At 43.7% G+C, this 20,348-nt stretch overlaps 1 protein-coding gene across 1 annotated transcript in view; it reads right to left on the bottom strand.

The window, feature by feature from the left end:
* Positions 1–20,348, bottom strand: part of LOC137320601 (neuronal acetylcholine receptor subunit alpha-7-like) — a 90,580-nt gene that overhangs the window by 39,561 nt on the left and 30,671 nt on the right. The window contains exons 3-4 of the mRNA XM_067982285.1: positions 18,963–19,049; positions 819–928 (exon numbers count right to left, since the gene is read on the bottom strand). Coding sequence (XP_067838386.1) covers positions 819–928; positions 18,963–19,049 — 197 coding nt within the window. The remainder of the gene's footprint in view (positions 1–818; positions 929–18,962; positions 19,050–20,348) is intronic.

The following is a 20,348-nucleotide window of genomic DNA, read 5'->3' as shown; positions in this document are numbered from 1 at the left end:
CGGCGAGCGCCTAAGGACTGCCCAATCATCGCCTACCGGCAACCGCTCGCACCCTCTTTACGCCCGTTCTGGGCGGGAAGTGGGCCGGTGGCATATAAAATCGCTGTGGTCTCCTGCTGCCTCTGGTGGGCGGCAAATAAACCCGCCAGAAACCCACTCTGAGTTGAAATCCATCCCCCTCCCCCACCATTTCTCCCATCTTGCTCTTGTGTATCTCCTGGTGGCTGGTTACAAAGTGCCTTTGGATGAAATAAGTGAGCAGGTCGTCCACTTGGTCTCTTAGCTGGGGAATAGTACATGACATAGCCAACTAACGCTGGGGATCAAAATTGCACCAAAATAATTTTCCCTACCACTTCTGTAGGTGTTACAACTCCATAACTGCCTTCTGGTATTTGCCACAAAAAGGCCATTCTTCATGTGTGAGCCTTGACAACAAGGGTCGAATGGCTCTGGACTATGGAACTGCAGAGGCACATAGCTGAGCCCAATGTTGGCCTCAATTGATGTTAACACAGGTGCACTTTTAGCAGGGGTCAACAGATACCGATTAGAAAATGGGAATCCTGGCAGATTTGCTTTTGCTCCCAAATCCAGAGATGCTGAGCCCAGTTGCAGTGCTCCCACTGCCACCTCAAGTGAGATCCACTAAAAGCCAATGCAGACTCGGGGGTCGAACCTCAGACTTTCACAGTTTGTATGGCTCAGCTATTGAAACTTGTTGAGGAGCAAACAAAAAACTATTGATGCTGTTTGGCATCCCTCCACTACAAATCTATTAAACCAGAATTTTTCTCATAGTGTTGCTGCTAACTTACCCACTTGGGCATTTTTCCTGCATGAGGATCATGGTGATGAAACTGAAGTACCAGCACAGTGACGACGACAGACAGGCCCACGATGAACATCGTGCTTGCGAAGTACTGAGCTGAAACAACAACACATGTTATCAGTGTGATACTGGTCTTACAGCAAGTTTCAAGTGATTACTTCCTCATTATTTTTGGCCGATTTCCTCGCTCCTCTCCTGAAAGGATTGACTTGTGCTGGGGACTATGGCTTCACATACATTAGCAACCCCTTTTTATCTCACCCAAGTGTAAGATGTAATAGTATGTCTAAAAATGCAACAAGGATGCTAAAATGAATCACAATAACTTTATTTGTTTGATAATCAGCCTCCCCCCAAATACCTCGGATTTTTTTTTTAAGTTTTAAGATATATTTATTGAGCATATAGAGAATAAAGGAAGATAGAGGTTGAATAAAATCCATGGCAGATTAATAATTAGGGATATTTTAATCTTGCTTACTCTTAAAAGAGCTAAATTGCTCCACTATATCAAGATAGTGGGTGATTTAACAGACCACGTGGTCACAGCAACTAATACAGGTGACACAAGATGACAGTAGAGTGGGGAGAACGGGATCCAATATTTTCAACCTTACAATTCATGTGATTGGGAGAACATATAAGATGAAACTGAAGTACTAGAACTAGGGGGCATAATCTTAGAATAAGGGGCTGCTCTTTCAAAACTGAGATGAGGAGAAACTTCTTCACTCAGAGGGTGGTCGGTCTGTGGAATTTGCTGCCCCAGGAAGCTGTGGAAGCTACATCATTAGATAAATTTAAAACAGAAATAGACAGTTTCCTAGAAGTAAAGGGAATTAGGGGTTATGGGGAGCGGGCAGGAAATTTGACATTAAGCTGAGTTCGGATCGGTCAATGCCCTGTGGGTGGCGGAGAGGGCCCAGGGGCTATGTGGCCGGGTCCTGCTCCGACTTCTTGTGTTCTTTAGATTTGTGGTTGGGATCAGATCAGCCATGATCTTATTGAATGGCGGAGCAGGCTCGAGGGGCCGATTGGCCTACTCCTGCTCCTATTTCTTATGTTCTTATGTTCTTAAATGGCAGATACAATCAATTCTATCATTGATTCTACCACACTTATTTAGTCTGTCAAGGGAAAGTTCTGTAAAACAAAGGATAATGGAATGTCGGCCTTTATCTCAAGGGGACTGGAATACAAAGGGGAGGATAAGACACTGTTGTACAGAGCCTTGGTCAGACCCCATCTGGAGCACTGCGTTCAGTTCTGGGCACCGCACCTCAGGAATGATATATTGGCCTTGGAGGGGGAGCAGCGCAGATTCTCCAGCATGTTACCAGAGCTTAGAGGATTAAATTATGAGGACAGGTTGCATAAACTTGGCTTGTATTCGCTTGAGTATAGAAGATAGAGGGGTAATCTGATCGAGGTGTTTAAAATGGAAAAAGGATTTGATAAGGTAGATACAGAGAAACTATTTCCTCTGGTGGGAGAATTAAGAACGAGGGGACATAATCTTAAAATTAAAGCTAGGCCACTCGGGAGCGAAATCAGGAATCTCTTTTTCACACAAAGGGTAGTCTTGAACTCTCTCCCCAAAAGGCTGTGGATGCTGGGACAATTGGAGTTTTCAAGACTGAGAGCGATAGATTTTGGTTAGGTAAGAGTATCATGAGATATGGAGCAAAGGCGGGAAAATGGAGTTGAGGTGTAGGTCAGCCATGATCTAATTGAATGACGGAGCAGGCTCGAGGGGCTAAATGAGCTACTCCTGTTTCTAATGTTCCTATTTGGTATCGAGCGGTGTTTTTAATTGAAATCATTATAGAACGTAAAGATTATACCTGACAATTGCATCATCCATGAATGACAGAGCTATATACAATCTGCAAATCTACAAACATTGTGTAGAATTAAACAGAAAAAAAGGTTTGGTGAAAGTGATTCTAGGGTTTGGTAGCCTCATGCATTCAGAGGGTACTTTTCTGAGTACTCGCGGCAGGGAGATTCGCACATATCAGAAAACCGCGGTGTAGATTTTAACTTTCACCGCCGGGCAGTATACTGGCTGCAGTGGATCGGCTGCCTGTTATACACCCCGCTGGACTTTCCTTTCCGTTGAATTCAGGTTCCCTGCCGCTGGCATGTACTCCGAAAATTTAAAAGATAAACAACGAAAGACGTGCGTTTATATAATGCCTTTCACGACATCAGGACGCCCCAAAGTGCTTTACAGCCAATTAAGCACTTTTGAAGTGTAGTCACTGTTGTAATGTGGGGAAATGTGGCAGCCAATTTGCACACAGCAAGGTCCCACTAACAATAATGTGATGATGATCAGATAATCTGTTTTAGTGATGTTGGTTGAGGGATAAATATTGGACACCAGGGAGAACTCTGCTGTTCTTCTTTGAAATAGTGCCTTGGGATCTTTTACATCCACCTGAGAGGGCAGATTGGACCTCAGTTTAACATCTCATCTGAAAGACGGCACACTCTAACAGTGCAGCACTAAGGAAGTGCTGCACTGAAGTGTCAGCCTGGATTATGTGCTCAAGTCTCAGGAGTGGGACCTGAACCCTCAACCCTCTGACTCAGAAGGCAAGAGTGCTACCCACTGAGCCAAGGCTGACCCCTATTGTATTTTGGGTCATGCAGTCACAAAAGTCTTCAACCACCATTACATCCTATCCCACGAACGTTCTGTAATTGAAGCTGACATTTTTTTGCATGTGAATTCCAGGTTTGCTTCATGCATAATCGTCATTAAGCTTTGCTCAGTTGAGGATCAGATTTGAGCTAGAGAGTTTACATTATGCAACTTGCACTAGCACCCCCACACAAACACACTCTCACACAATTTACACATTTAACGCCTGATTGTTTAACATTACTTTAGCAGTTCACTTTGTCTGAAATTTGCATAAGCCTACAAGTGAAATCATGCAGTATTAATGAACAAATTAATAAAACATACACTTTGCAATTATTACAGGATACACTTTCAAGGCTCCTGTTAACTCAGCAGCTGAGCAATCATTACAAAACCTTGAAAAAAATGATTACCGTGCAACAAATTTCAGTGACCAAGGAGCAAGGTCTTGAATTATTACCCTTTCTAATTCTTTTATTTAATCTTTAATCTTTATTAAGGTTGAATTAAAATATTCAAGAACGTATGAAATGCGAGAGAGTCAGGTGATATACAGTTGGTAAGTACTTTCAACACTAGAGAAGAACGCTACAGATTTGTTTCGGTCATCGCCATTTTGGAGACTGACAAGGACCATGACAGCCTGTATCATTGTACATCATTTTGAAGCCACATTATGATATTTTTAAGATCAACTAACATCATCATTGTGACATGTATCACACGGCAGAGTCACTTTGTTTCCAAGTACTCTTCCAACAGTGCTTGCAGATACATTTTGATGTCCATAGAGATGACGACACCAGAGCATGAAAGGTGTGCAGTGGCACAGCAAATATTTATATGATGTGAAGCAGATACATTAAAATGTGATCTACATCATCACCAACATGTATGGTAATCAGTTAAAAAATAAATTTGCCAAACACATGTTTTCGTGGAGACACTACCCCTTTAAATTTAAGAAATTGACTTAATCGTAGACTGCAATAGTCTGTCACCATGGAAACTGCACAACCTTTAAATACGAATGTTCCGTTTAATTAGCATAGTGGGCCACTGGAATAATTAAAGAAAGGTATCTCATACTGAAAAATTCCCAAGACTGTCACGCGGAGAGGCCTTGAGGAACTCTTATTTGTTTTCTTACTGTTTCTGCCTGGAGCTGGGGAAATAAACTGTTCGGCATTCATTTATGCAGAACGATATTGCAATGTATCTCTCGTCCATTTGTATTCAGTCTCACTGCCACAAATTCTGAGGGGCTTGTAGATAAGCTACATTATTCCTTACTTCCATTTCAATGCAGTCGCTATGGTGGGCTCATTTTTAACTCTTCGAAGCAATGAACCTTCCTGCTGACCAGTCATGATGGAGAAGTTCTGAAATTCACTTAAAAGAATGCATGCATAGAATTATAGACTAAAAAAAAAGATATTTACTTTTTAATGCAAAATATATTTGCAGAACTTTGTGCTTTGTAGTTTTAAATACACACTTTGCATGACAACTAAGAATTGAGCATCAAGTGGAAAATTTCCAACATGCTAATTTTTTTATTTTCTAGCTATCCGATGTCTGATGAGATGTCATGAGCAATTCAATCAAGGTGAAATCTAACGTACTGAGGTCACAAGTCAGTGTTTATGGATGTGCCATTCTATATAGGCACTGTTTTCAGCTTGCCCAAAAATAAAAGCAAGCAAGCAAATCTAATTCTCCACAACGACAACTTTCATTTATATAGTGCCTTTCAAGTAGAAAAATGCCCCAAGGCGATTCAGAGAAGTTTAAGGGAAAATGGATTCTGAGCCAAGAAAGGGATGATTCAGAGGGGTGATCAAAAGCTCGATCAAAGAGGTGGGTTTTGAGGAAGGCCTTAAAGAAGGAGAGGAAGGTGGAGAGGCAGAATGAATTCCAGGGTGTGGGGCCTAGGCAGCTGAAAGCACAACTGGCAATGGTGAGTCAAAGGGAGGAGGGGAGACACACAAGAGACTGGAGTCAGAGGACAGAGAGTTTAGGAGGGGTGTTAGGGCCGGAGGAGGAAGGAAAGAAGGAAGAAAACTTTAAATTTGGGGTAAATGAGAGCCAATGCTGGTTACTGACGACAAGAAACACAAAAAGTTAACATGCAGGTACAGCAAGCAATTAGTAAGGCAAATGGCACGTTGGTCTTTATTGCAAGGGGGTTGGAGTACAAGAGTAAGGAAGTCTTACTACAATTGTACAGGGCTTTGGTGAGACCTCACCTGGAGTACTGCGTACAGTTTTGGTCTCCTTATCTAAGGAAGGATATACTTGCCTTAGAGGTGGTGCAACAAAGGTTCACTAGATTAATTGCTGGGATGACAGGGTTGTCCTATTAGGAGAGGTTGAGTAGAATGGGCCTATACTCTCTGGAGTTTAGAAGATTGAGAGGTGATCTCATTGAAACACGTAAGATTCTAAGGAGGCTTGACAAGGTAAATGCTGAGAGGTTGTTTCCCCTGGCTGGAGAGTCTAGAACTAGGGGGCATAGTCGCAGGATAAGTGGTCGGCCATTTAAGACTGATATGAGGAGGAATTTCTTCCTTCAGGGGGTTGTGAATCTTTGGAATTCTCTACCCCAGAGGGCTGTGGATGCTGAGCTGTTGAATATATTCAAGATGTGGAGATGCCGGTGATGGACTGGGGTTGACAATTGTAAACAATTTTACAGCACCAAGTTATAGTCCAGCAATTTTATTTTAAATTCACAAGCTTTCGGAGGCTACCTCCTTCCTCAGGTGAACGATGTGGAAATGTCCACATCGTTCACCTGAGGAAGGAGGTAGCCTCCGAAAGCTTGTGAATTTAAAATAAAATTGCTGGACTATAACTTGGTGCTGTAAAATTGGTTACGAATATATTCAAGGCTGAGATAGACAGATTTTTGGACTCTAGGGGAATCAAGAGATATGGGGATCAGGCAGGAAAGTGGAGTTGAGGTCGAAGATCAGCCATGATCTGATTGAATGGCGGACCAAGCTCGAGGGGCAGTATGACCTACTCCTGCTCCTATTTCTTATGTTCTTATGACAGGGGCGATGGGTGAGTGGGAGTTGGAGCGGACGGGATACGGGTAGCAGGATTTGGATGAGCTGAAATTTACAGAGGGTATAAGATAGGAGGCCAAGTAGGAGAGTATTGATGTACTTGAGTCTGAAGGTGACAATGGTATGAATGAGCATTTTAGAGGGGTAGATGAGTTGAGCTCGAGGCACAGTTGGACATTGTTACAGAGATGGAAGTAGGCAATCTTTGTGAAGGTGAGGTTACAGGGTTGTAAACTCAGCTCAGGGTGTAACAGAACACTGAAATTGTGAACAGTCTGATTCAGGATTGAGGCAGTGGCAGGGGAGGGTGATGGGGCTGATGGCAAGGGTATGGAATTTGTGCTGGGGGCTATGGCCTTCCAAAGCTTTAGTGGGAGGGAATTACAGCTCATCCAAGAATGGATGTTATACAAGCAGTCTGATATCATAGAGGCAGTGGAGGGGTAGAGGGAACGGAGGGAGAGGTGTCATCAGCATACACGTGGAAGCTGACCTCACATCTGTGGACGATGTAACCAATGGGCAGCAAATAGATGGCAAAGAGGAAGGAGCCTAGGATTGATTCTTGGGGTTAGTGTGGAGGTGAGAATAAAAGCTATTGCTAGAGATGTCAAGGCTACAATCAGATAGGTAGCAATGAACCAAGTGAGGACAGAGGTGGAGACGCTCTGGAGGAGGATGGTGTGATTGACCATGCCAAAGGCTCCAGAGAGCTTGAGGAGGATGAGGGGGGATTAATGCACCACAGTCACAGAGAATGTCATTCATGACTTTGGTTAGGGCCGTTTCAGCATCTTGGGAGGAGCATAAACCTGATTGGAGAGATTTAAACACAGAGTTGCAGGAGAGATGGGCACGGATCTGGGAGGCAAAACATGTTTAAGGATGTTGGAGAGGAAAGGGTGGTTGGAGACAGAGATTTCCCATTGAAGATAGTGGTACTTCCACTCTTGGTAATGCAACTTTATACCCAAAAGTACCATTTGTCATTAAATCCTCCTGTCATTTAAGTTTCAGAGCAGGGAGCTACCACCAGAGTTACAGATGGAGAAGATCAGGCAGATGATCAATCCAATGCCGCTTTATTTTGTTATCTGTGACACCACTGAAAAGTCAATTGTCTCTGCTGATCAAACTACAATTCTGACCAGATCTATCTCATTGGCAGAACTATTACATACCATCCCCTTCCCTAGTTCTCCCCAACTTTACCACTGAACTGCCAGTCAGAAAGTTTTGTGAGATGGAAACTCTCATCCACCATACATGAAGAGGAGAAACTAACTGCAGGATCAGTAGAACGGTAAACTCTACAGGCAGCAGAAAATGTCAATCTAAATGAAAATTAACTGGTAAATGCTCAATTTGGGGGGTTGTGGGATATGAATTCAGATTGGCTCTCAACCTTAACGGATGGACAGTGCCACAATATAAATGTTCTACTCATATTGGTCGAAAATATCAAAAACAAGTGTCTGTTCCTCCAAGGTGTTGAGTTGCCTCTCATTAATCAATGGGGGTAATTTTGACTTTGGGCGATAGTGTAAAACGGGTGATATCGATTCAACCGCCCGTTATTTATCTCTCCCAATTTTCATTTCTATTGAAGTCAATGGTAATGACAATCAGGAGAGATGAACAACAGGCGGCTGAATCCATATCACCTGTTTTACACTATCGCCCAAAGTCAAAATTCCCCCAATGAATGCTACTGGCAACTGCACAGTTTCTGTAGAACCAGCAAATCAGGTTGATGCCCCATTCTTGCTTTTCTCAACAACAACAACAACTTGCATTTATATAGCACCTTTAACGTAGTAAAACGTCCCAAGGCATTTCACAGGAGCGATTATCAAACAAAATTTGACACCGAGCCACATAGGGAGATATTAGGACAGGTGACCAAAAGCTTGGTCAAAGAGCTAGGTTTAAAGGAGCATCTTAAGGGAGGAGAGAGAGGTAGAGAGGCGGAGGGATTTAGGGAGGGAATTCTAGAGTTTAGGGCCTAGGCACCTGAAGGCACGGCCGCCAATGATGGAGCGATTAAAATCGGGGATGCACAAGATGTCAGAATTGGAGGAGTGCATAGATCTCGGAGGGTTGAAGGGCTGGAGGAGGTTACAGAGATAGGGAGGAGTGAGGCCATGGAGGGATTTGAAAGCAAGGATGCGAATTTAAAAATCGAAGCATTGCCAGACCAAGAGCTAATGTAGGTCAGCGAGCACATGGGTGATGGGTGAACGGGACTTGGTGCGAGTTAGAATAGTTCTCAACTGTTCTATCTAATGTTGGGGAATCTTGATTGAAAGAGCACAGTTGAGAGTCAAGCAACTGGTGTCAAACCAGACCTTATGATAATTATTGCAACTCTGTATAGTCCATATACAATTAAAGACTAATTTAATGGATTAAATTAGTCTTTAATTGTATATGGACTAAAATGCTTAATAAATTTAATTCTTAAGACTGCATCTCATTATAGTAATTCATCATCTTGCTTTACCTTGCGATGGTAAAAAATGTTCCATGTCAAATTGGAAGTAGCATTTAATACCTGTCACTGCCTTGCCCTGAGATCTGCACATTGATGTCACTTTAATTTATGCCTAAATGTGAGCCGCTTGATTCCAGGACTTTATCAAACTCCAAATATGATGCATTCTAGTTACTTTAATTAATGGTTGTCCTTCTTAAAACTATATAATTTGGATTTCATTACCCATTATAGCTGGCTTAAAGGTCAGTCATAATATTAACATAATTTAGTATTTCATATCATGCAACAAATTAAATAAAATAATTGGCACCAGGAAACTCTTTTGTTCATGGACCTATTAACAAAACCAGGGTACAGGGGATAATAGACAACCGCTGGAAAAGGTACTGAATGCAGAAATGATCAGAAAAACGATGGCGTAGTTATGGCGATAGAATGGGAGCAGCCATGATCTTGCTGAAATGAATCCCATTATTGCATACCATTATGTTACAATTACGAATGCAAATCTTGTCCCAAAATTTGACAAAATTAAATGTTAAACTCCTCACACTTTCTGTTGTCCTATTGCAGGTCTTTTAACAGTGAATTAAGTTTAAAATTGCAATATCTTGCAGTTATATAGCATCTTTAACGTTTTAAACAGCCCATGGCACTTTACCGAGTGATAAGATGAACGGAACGCTGAGCAAGGGAAGAGAGTTCAGGAGGAATGACCAAAGGCTTGAGCCAAAAATTGGGTTGTGAGAAGGTTTTTATAGAAGGACAGAGAGGTAGAGAAGCAGAGGAATTTAAGAAGGGAGTTCCAGAGAGCAGAGCCTAGGCGGTTGAAATCTCTGTCTCTAGTGGTGGGGCAAAGGGAGGATGGTGTGTACAGGAGACGGGAGTCAGAAGACCAAAGAGTCCAGGCAGGGATGTAAGCCTGGAGCGGGCTGCAGAGGGAAGGTGGAGTGCGGTAATGAGCCATTTAAAGACAAGGATGAGAATTTTAAATTTAATGAGCTTAGGTTCGCAAGGATGGAGATGATGGGCGAGTGGATTTTAGTGCTGGACAGGATACTTGCAGCCACTATTTGGACAAGTTGGAGTTTATGAAGGGTTGATAAAGAAAGGCCCATGAGAACAGCATTGGAATAACCAACTCTGGTGGTGATAAAAGCATGGATAAGGATTTCAGCAGCAGAGGGGTTGCTGTAGAGACAAAGGTGGGCAATGCTTTTGAGGTGGAAACAAGCACTCTTGATGATGGAGAGGATGTGGGGTTAGAAACTCAGCTCAGGGTTAAAGAGGACACTAAGATTTTACATGTTGTTGTTCAGCCTGAGCAAGTAGTCAGGGACTGATATGGAGTCAGTGGCGAGGGAGCAGATTTTATGGTGGTGCCAAGAGCGATGGCCTTGGTTTTTTCAATGTTCAGCTGAAGCACGATTGAGTCATCCATGACTTGGCGTCGGGCAAGCACTCTGAGCATGGAGGAAGTTGTGGGGTCGGGAGAGGTGGTGGAGAGTTACAGCTGTGTGTTGTCAGCGTACATATAGAAGCTGATCCTGTGCCTGCAGATGCAGTCACTGAGGGACAGCATGTAGATGAGAAAAAGGAGGGGTGTCAAGGATAGATCCTCGGAGGGTCTCTAAGGCAAGTAGCCCTCTCAAAGGCCTTTGTCAATGCTATTGTGCAACAGTTAGCATTCGGGGTGATTTGTCATCCAAATTCCCTTCCCACTCTTGACTATGCTCAATGCTTCCTGTTGACAGTACAGCTGAGACTGGGGGTTCACATAGAAATCATGACCCCCTGTCCTAGGACTATATAAACAAAGTGATTCGCAGGGCTAATGTAATACATTGTAGGGTGTCTGAGTGATTTAGACAATCACAATGAAGTTTTCTTTAAATATTAATGCTGGGCATGACATTCTGGAGGCTAAATTGTAATTCTTCTGGTTATAATATAATTAGCTTATACATTCTATTGGGCTACTAACCGGAGTTTATTTGCATCATTTCACCTCTTACCATGACATTCAGTTTTCCTTATTATGTCCATTTTACAATTAAAATCAGTAAAACATTTTAGACCCCATCAATAATCTTATGTTAAAACAAAAGCAAAATATTGCAGATGCTGGAAATCTGAAATAAAAACAGAAAATGCTGGAAAACACTCAACAGGCCGGGCAGCATCTGTGGAGAGAGAAACAGAGTTAAGGACCCCGATATTTAAGGGGAGGTGGGGAGGGTGTGGATGAGGCCAAAAACGGCCGAAGAACACGGCAAGGCCAGGGGACGCAGAGTTCCTGCCGAACTTAACGGCAGGACCTCATTATCATTTTTTGGACGCATTTCCCGTGTAACAGCCGGCCAAATTGGCAGCCTGGTCGGCGGCCGGGAGGGAAAATCAGGGGCAGGAGGCCGCAGCCGAGAACCCTTGGGGGGACGATCCCCGGCAATCGGGAGAGGGGAAAGGTTGGCGATCGGGGCTGGGGGGGGGGGGGGGGTAAAGTCGGCGATCGCGACTTAGGGGTAGAAGAGAGGACATTGCAGCTGGGGGGAGGAGGGGGAAGTCGGCGATCAGGAATGGGGAGAGAGAAAGGCCACAATCGGCAGTAGGGAGGCTGAAGGCTTTCTTGAGGGGCCTGGGGGGGGGTGGGGGGAGCACTCCTGCTTCTCCCGGTCCACAAGGAGTGCTGAAAAAGTGCACTTACTCTGTGGATCCGGCAGCTCCCAGCTCCCTTTCACTGCCGGGACTCCCGACCCCCGGGAAACCCACCGAGGAGCAGTTAATTTTAAATCAGGTTCCCTATTGCACTGTGGGAGTAAAAACGGCAATGGGCGCACGCACGGCAGGTTGGAATCACGTTTTACGCATTTGACGGCTTAAAGCCCCGCCCCGACCCTCTCCCGCCCATTGTGGGGAGGGTTAATATCGAGGCCAACGTCTCAGGTCGATGACCTTTCATCAGAGCTGGTGAAACTGGTGAGCTACTTTCAGCAGTTCTGTTGAAAGGCCCGTCGTCCGAGCCGCCCGACTCTGCGGGGGCCTAGAGCCAGCGAGCACCAACGGAACTCGTCCAGGGTGCGTAGCTCGCTGGCGGGATGTAAATGAGGTCCCAGTTCAAATTGGCTGGGGCTTCCTTGCCGACTTGACAGGCAGACGGGCTTCACGCTCCCAAAAGTGAAAATCAGCCCCCGTGTCTTTGAAGAATTGGAAGAGTCGGATCATGTCTATAGGAGGTCACTGATATAAAGAAGGAACATACTAGTAGAGAAGACAGAGGATATCTATGAGTTAATGGAAGAAGAGTCAGAGGGTGTACCATCAGCTCCAGCATAGATGTAGTGATCAGAGATAAATGCAGATAGCCATGAACATAAGATGGCCATTTGTTTAGAATGCATGGTGCCAGACCCTGCAAAGGCCGTGAAGATTTCCGTAGCAATAATAAGATCTAAACCAAAGTGTTCAAGGGCAGAGTTTCAGAGCTGTGTGACAGAGGCTAGGCGATCGCCAGCCATGCTAAGAGAAACACTGGCCAGAACATTTAAGGTGATGGATAATTGGAGAGCCAATAGTACCTTCCATCTCATAAATAGGGCGTTAGAGTAAGAAGGATTTCCTTTCTATGGAATTTGGTAAATGTGAGCAAGTTTTCAAGGAGAAAGCGCGGTGGATGGGAGCAAGCAAGATAGAAGAGATGGCATATGGCAGGGGTAAGTTCAGAGGCACACAACCAGAGGATGATAGGAGCCAGGACCCAGGCCTGAACCTGCAGACGGGCCCCACCTCTGCCACTGAAATGGCCCACACGCTGGGTTCTTCCCGGCATCCGGGTCGCTGGCCGGTAGAGAAGTCAGGGCCGAGGAAATTCCTGGCGGGGTAAATTCCCTCCTCTTGGCTCTGTCTCCAGATGTCAGGGGCCATGTTTGGGGGCGGTGGGCAAATTACTAGCTGGTGGGATTCTGTACAGGGAGCTGACATGCCCAAGTCCCACTAGAAATCCCGGCTCCATCGTGTCTCCAAGGCCAGACTTGTGCCACAGGAACGTCACTGGGGCTGAGGAATTTCGGCACCAGTGATTCTAGGCAAGGCGAAAATGAGGGAAGTGAATGAAAATAAGACAGAATCACAGAGAGGACTGCACATAATATAGGGAAGAGGACAAAATTGCATGCGGTTGTTAAAAAAGTAGGTGACAAGAATATTGGCTGCCCGTTTATCAACTATAGAAGGGCAATAGGTGAATGGAGGGAAAGTATGCTGGAGGTGCTGAATTGGTGCTCTGCTTCTATTTACATGATCTTTAATATAGTCCTAACTTATTTGATGCTGCAATAGCTCGAGTTAAAGACGTAATACATGAGTTTTTTTTTGTCTGATAAGATTGTAAACTCTCAGTCACAACAAGAAATTAAACAAATCATTGAGGATATTATTCATGGGTTTTAAGTTTATACTGAAGTGTCATTTCCTGTATTTCTTTCCTTTCTTTACTGCTGAGTCAATGGATGTCGTGGCACAATAAGATTTCAATAGAGATTGGGAGGGCAGTTCTTCTTTAAAATGTAGAGATCATTTTGTTATTATTTTTGGGTTACGATTTTAAAGGATTTTCAATCTTTCAGTATTCAAAGAAAACATTTAAAAAAAAATAGGAGAGACGAGGAGAATTTTTTTTACGCAGTAAATTGTTATGATCTAGAACGCATTGCCTGAGAGGGTGGTGGAAGCAGATTCGATAGCAACTTTCGAAGGGGAATTGGATAAATACTTGAAAAGGAAAAATTTGCAGGGCTTTGGGGAAAGAGTGGGGGGAGAGGGACTAATTGGATAGCTCTTTCAAAGAGCCAGTACAGGCACGATGGGCTGAATGGCCTCCTTCTGTGCAGTAAGATTCTACGAGTATGCTTATTAAAACACTGCAATTTATTTTTGCTAAATAGATTTCACTGCCGAAAAATTATACAGAAAAGAATTTCCAGGAATTCCTCCGTTAAGTAAACCTTTGCTAAGCTGCCTTTACCGCATAGCTCTTTTACATTCTTCGGATACTAATCACAGCATTGAATTCAATAAATCTGGCAACTTGTGGGCTGGCAGCAGAAAAAACGACCATGAAAGCTGCTTGATTGTCATAAAACATGGGGTTATGGGGATCGGGTGGGAAAGTGGAGTTGAGGTAGAAGTTCAGCCATGATCTGATTGAATGGTGGAGCAGGCTCAAGGGGCCTTACGGCCTACTCCTGCTCCTATTTTTAATATTCTTATGCTTTTAAAAACCCAACTGGTTCGCTAAAGTCCTTCAGGGAAAGGAACTTGTAACTACTCAGGCTGACCTACATGTCACTCAGGTCTGAAATTATGTAATTGGCTCTTAAGCCCTCTGAAGTGGCCTAGAAAGCCAACCGGTAGTACAAAACAAATCTGTTTCACCTTCTCATTAGAATGTGGCCTTGCCAACGTCGCCACACGCTGAGGGTAGGAAATTGGTTTGGAGGTTGGGGGCCGAGAGTAGGGATAATGGATATGTCCCCAAATTGGCAGGGTATGACTTGTGTCCCCCAAGGATCTGTACTGAGGCCTCAGCTTTTCACTATATTTATAAATGACTTAGGTGGAGGAATAGAGAGCCATATATCCAAGTTTGCTGATGAAACCAAGTTTAGGTGGCACAGTAAATAGTGTAAATGGGAGCAGAAAGTTGCAGAGGGACATTGATCGATTAAGTGAGTGGGCAAAACTTGGCAGATGGAGTTCAATGTGGGGAAGTGTGAGGTAATCCATTTTGGACCTAAGAAAGATAGAACGGAGTATTTTCTAAATGGTGAGAAGCTAGGAACTGTGGAGGAGCAGAGAGATTTGGGGTCCATGAACCTAAATCACTAAAATCTAGTGGACAGGTACAAAAAAATCATTTAAAAAGCTAATGGAATGTTGGCCTTTATCTCAAGGGGGCGGGAATACAAAGGGGTGGAAGTTATCTTACAGTTGGAAAAAGCTCTGGTTGGAACCCATTTAGAGTACTGTATTCAGTTCTGGGCATTGGACCTCAGGAAGAATATAATGGACTTGGAGGGGGTGCAGCGTAGATTCACCAGAATGATACCTGGGCTAAATGTGTTAAATTTTGAGGACAGATTGCACAGACTAAGCTTGTATTCCCTTGACTATAGAATATTAAGGGGTGATCTAATTGAGGTGTTTAAGATGATTAAAGGCGTTGATGGGGTAGATAGAGAGAAACTATTTCCTCCGGTGGGGGAGTCCAGAACAAGGGGGCATAACCTTAAAATTAGAGCTAGGTTTTTCAAGGGTGATGTCAGGAAGCACTTCTTCACACGGAAGAAAAGCCAGCCTTCGGGACCAGCACAAACCATGCATCAACCTTGGAATATTCCTGAAAGCTCAGAGCTATACCATATGCTATATGTACCCACCCGTTCTCTATACTGCATCATTAAAGACGAATTCTGTTAACTGATTTGTAGCTGAAATGCATTATAATTAAGCCAAATGTATCTCCATCAGGCCATCTGTTCCTCATTTACGTGTCCCACTACGGGAGGTAATGAGCACACTGCTGGTGCTCAGGATTGCTCAGTAGTGCATGTCTAGACAATATGGACTCTCAAAGAAACTTCTGCACAATGTTAGTTGAGAATACATGCACTGCATTGCTAATGAATACATTTTTTTTATTCATTCATGGGATGTGGGTATCGCTGGCAAGGCCAGCATTTATTACCCATCCCTAATTGCCCTTGAGATGGTGGTGGTGAGCCGCCTTCTTGAACTGCTGTAGTCCGTGTGTTGAAGGTTCTCTCTCAGTGCTGTTAGGTAGGGAGTTCCAGGATTTTCACCCAGCGATGATGAAGGAACGGCGATATATTTCCAAGCCAGGGTGGTGTGTGACTTGGAGGGGAACGTGCAGGTGGTAGTGTTCCCATGCATCTGCTGCCCTTGTCCTTCTAGGTGGTAGAGGTCACGGGTTTGGGAGGTGCTGTCAAAGAAGCCTTGGCGAGTTGCTGCAGTGCATCTTGTAGATGGTACACACTGCAGCCACGGTGGTGGAGGGAGTGAATGTTTAGGGTGGTGGATGGGATGTCAATTAAGCAGGCTGCTTTGTCCTGGATGGTGTCGAGCTTCTTGAGTGTTGTTAGATCTGCACTCATCCAGGCAAGTGGAGAGTATTCCATCTCATTCCTGACTTGTGCCTTGTCGATGGTGGAAAGGCTTTGGGGAGTCAGGAGGAAAGTCACTTGCTGCAGAATACCCAGCCTCTGACCTGCTCTTGTAGCCACAGTATATATGTGGCTGGTCTAGTTTAGTTTCTGGTCAATTGTGACCCCCAGGATGTTGATGGTGGGGGATTCGGCGATGGCAATGCCATTGAATGTCAAGGGGAGGTGGTTAGACTCTCTCTTGTTGGAGATGGTCATAACGGTGGGCCATTACTTACAGAGAACAATGCACTCCATCGATTATTTTCTTTTTAAAAAGTCGTTTCAACCCCTTGTGTAAAGATTTGTGATTCTGAATGGAAGATTAGGTAGGATTCAACCGCAACAGTCCATTTTACTTGTTGAGGTAAATTCCCTGATCCTATGTTCCCAGTAGGAGCTGTGCTTGAAGGGAGAGCAGGTCAGAGGTAGGACAACAATGTAGCCCCGATTCTCCATGATCCATTCAAGTGCAGCCCGCCCACTGGGAACGTGGGATTGGGGAATTTACCTTCATATTCTCTATTTACTCCATCTGAGCCAAGAATACAGGTATCCATCCATTCCTTAGACTAATGCAGTTTGAAATTTTTTCTATAAAGGCTTTGTTTTGTTAATATGGTGTTTCTTTAAGGATTTGTAATCTCGTTAATAAATAAAAGCTTAATTTATCAAAATCTATTGTTTAAAAGGTATCACTCATCAATAATACGTGCCTAGAATCAGATGAAAGAAATAATGCTGGCAGAATTAGGTCAGGCTGCTTGAAGTACAGGGATTAGATATTCATGCTCAGCATTTAATGTACTGGGAGCATACACTGGCATGTGCTCAAATTTCAGAGATGTGCTTCCAGTACATGAAAGGCCCTGCGACAGTTGAACTGAAGATGAAAATTGACCTTATCATCATTTCACGCTCAAAGCGCATTAACAAACCCTAGCTAATGGTTGGATTAATAGTATTTCAAGCATTCTGCATGGTTCCTTTCTGGGACTTGTTTAGTCTAGTTCAGTGAACATTATAAACTGTCAGGTGCAATGAATGTTTTTAAAAATATCTCCGCACTGGTTTAATGTTTCCCTTTTATTACATACAGTGAGCCCGAAAGTGCTGAGATATAACTCACACAATCTCCAACAGTTTTATCGATTGCGTATTATAAAGAAATATGTTTTAACGCATTGAAATAGTTGAACACCTCTCTTCAAAAACAGTTTGATAAACATAATTGAGTTGATATTGAATTAAACTAAACGCTCAACTAAGCTGAAAAGCGCAACCAAAAAAGGATTTGATCACAGTCTGACAGCTTCTCGATATTCTGCATGGTCTCGTGACCTGAATTTTAGCTCAGTTTCCTAAAACTGCCAATTGTTCAACAGCGTTTTTCCCTTTCATCTTTGGCTCCTGCCTCGATAAATTCACAACTCACTTTTTAACTCATTTGATTTAATTCGGGATGAGCTTGCATGCTAGGTTTTGAAATAATGAGACACATTTTCAACCAAATGCCAATTTTTCAGAATGATTTTGCTATTACAACCACCACATAAAAAAAACAGATAATCTGGTCATTATTACATTGCTGTTTGTGGGACCTTGCTGTGCGCAAATTGACTGCCGCAATTCCTAAATTACAAGTGATTACACTTCGAAAGTACTTCATTGGCTGTAAAGCCCTTTGGGACGTCCTGAGGTCATGAAAGCCACCTACTTCCAATTTTAACGGAGGAGGATTGGGGGACAGGGGACTGACCTGCTCTCCAGAGGCGGGTCTGTAATTTAAATATTTTAATGAGGCTGCGTGCCTCAAATTTTAGCAGGCTTTTAGAGTTAACGGCAGCGGGCCGGGTTTCCCAGGGCTCAGAGAGCCAGACATCTAGAGGGAGGTGAGAATGGCAGGATCCAGCAGGTACGTGCCTTTCCAGCACTGCTGGTGGGCCAGGAGGAGCAGGAGTGCTTCCCCCCGGCTTCTCAAGCAAACCTGCTTTCCTCCACGCGATCTGTCTCCCCCCTGCCCCCTGCAATCCCATCTCCCACCCTATATTTCCAATCTCCCCGCCCACCCCCCCCCAGCCTCCGTCATCTCTGCCTCTGCATCCGATCTCCCCTCCACCCGCGACCTCTATAATCTCTCCCTCGGCCTCCATGATCTCTCCCTCTCTCCCTCCCTCCTTCCTCTCCGCTCCCCTTTGCGGCCTTGTGCTGCAGGCCATCCCACCCACCACACACCCCCTCCCCACCCCAACTCCCCGAAAATATCAAGGCCCATTACTCTCAAAATGGTGAAAGACTTGCTGGATTGACAAAAGCTTTAGAAAACAAAAGTGAAACCTACCAATGATACAGTTCAGCTTGGCAACAAAAACTGAAAATTTCACATCAAATTTTTATTCTGCTGCAGTAAATGTACAGCCACTCTAACATACTGCAAGCAATGTGCAAAATGTACAATGACTTCACAAAATATGCCAATGTACGTAAAATACTGAATTTTATTTTTTAGAGACTTAAGCAAAAGTTCAATTTCAAAACTCTTAAAATTTCCCCTTTTTAAAACAGCTGTGGTGATGATAGGAAACTCACAACTCAATGCCTGTGCAATCTATTAAATTAAACGGATAAATTATATGTCTATTCTATTTACCCATGGAGTACAGATAGTCATAAGAGAGGACACACTTACCAATCAATGGGACAGAGTCTGACGTTGCTGGCATTATCTCAGCCACGAGCAGCATAAACACTGTTAAGGACAACAGCACAGTGATCCCTGCAGGACAGAAAGGAAATGTTGAGAAAATGAAATAGCATAGCATTTGAAAGTTATACAGTAGTTCAAAAAATAGTATTAATAGCGTTAGCTTGAAGTAACAGCTAAAACGAAAACCATCTGGGATTTCCCTTTTGTGCCAGTTGGACAGGGGGTGATGGGCTTTGAGGGATTTTCAAGGGCGTACAAGTTTCTTTCCAGGTTACTAGTGTTGTTGTTATTTTGGGGTATTTCTAAGAACATAAGAACATAAGAAATAGGAGCAGGAGTAGGCCATCCGGCCCCTCGAGCCTGCTCCACCATTCAACAAGATCATGGCTGATCTTGTACCTCAATGCCATTTTCCTGCAGCATCCCCAGATCCCTTGATGCCTTTAATATCTAGAAATCTATCGATCTCTGTTTTGAATGTACTCAATGACTGATCCTCCACAGCCCTCTGCGGTAGAGAATTCCAAAGATTCACCACCCTCTGAGTGAAGAAATTTCTCCTCATCTCAGCCCTAAATGGCCTACCCTTTATTCTGAGACTGTGACCCCTGGTTCTAGATTCCCCAGCCAGGGGAAAGATCCTCCCTGCATCTGCCCTGTCGAGCCTGTAAGAATTTTGTATGTTTCAATGAGATCACCTCTCATTCTTCTAAACTCTAGAGAATACAGGCCTAGTCTACTCAATCTCTCCTCATATGACAATCCTGCAATTCCAGGAATCAGTCTGGTGAACCTTCGTTGCACTCCATTTGTGGCAAGTATATCCTTTCTTAGGTAAGGAGACCAAAATTGTACACAATACTCCAGGTGCGGTCTCACCAAGGCCCTATATAATTGCAGTAAGACATCTTTACTCCTGTAGTCAAATCTTGTAATAATGGCCAACATACCATTGGCCTTCCTAATTGCTTGCTGCACCTGCATGTTAGTTTTCAGTGACTCATATACAAGGACACCCAGGTCCCTTTGAACATCACCATTTCCCAATCTCTTACCATTTAAAAAATACTCTGCATTTCTGTTTCTCCTACCAAAAAGGATGACTTCACATTTTTCCACATTATATTCCATCTGCCATGTTCTTGCCCACTCACTTAGCCTGTCTATATCCCCATGAAGTCTCTTTGCATCCTCCTCACAATTCACATTCTCACCTAGTTTTGTGTCATCAGCAAACTTGGAAATATTACATTTGGTCCCCTCATCCAAATCATTGATATAGATTGTGAATAGCTGGGGCCCAAGCACCGATCCCTGCGGTACCCCACTAGTCACAGTCTGCCAACCTGAAAATGACTCGTTTATTCC

The sequence above is a fragment of the Heptranchias perlo genome, chromosome 4, assembly GCF_035084215.1.
Source record: "Heptranchias perlo isolate sHepPer1 chromosome 4, sHepPer1.hap1, whole genome shotgun sequence".
NCBI lineage: Eukaryota > Metazoa > Chordata > Chondrichthyes > Hexanchiformes > Hexanchidae > Heptranchias > Heptranchias perlo.
Note: the sequence above shows the minus strand (reverse complement) of the source record. Positions and strands in the feature narration are given on the sequence as shown.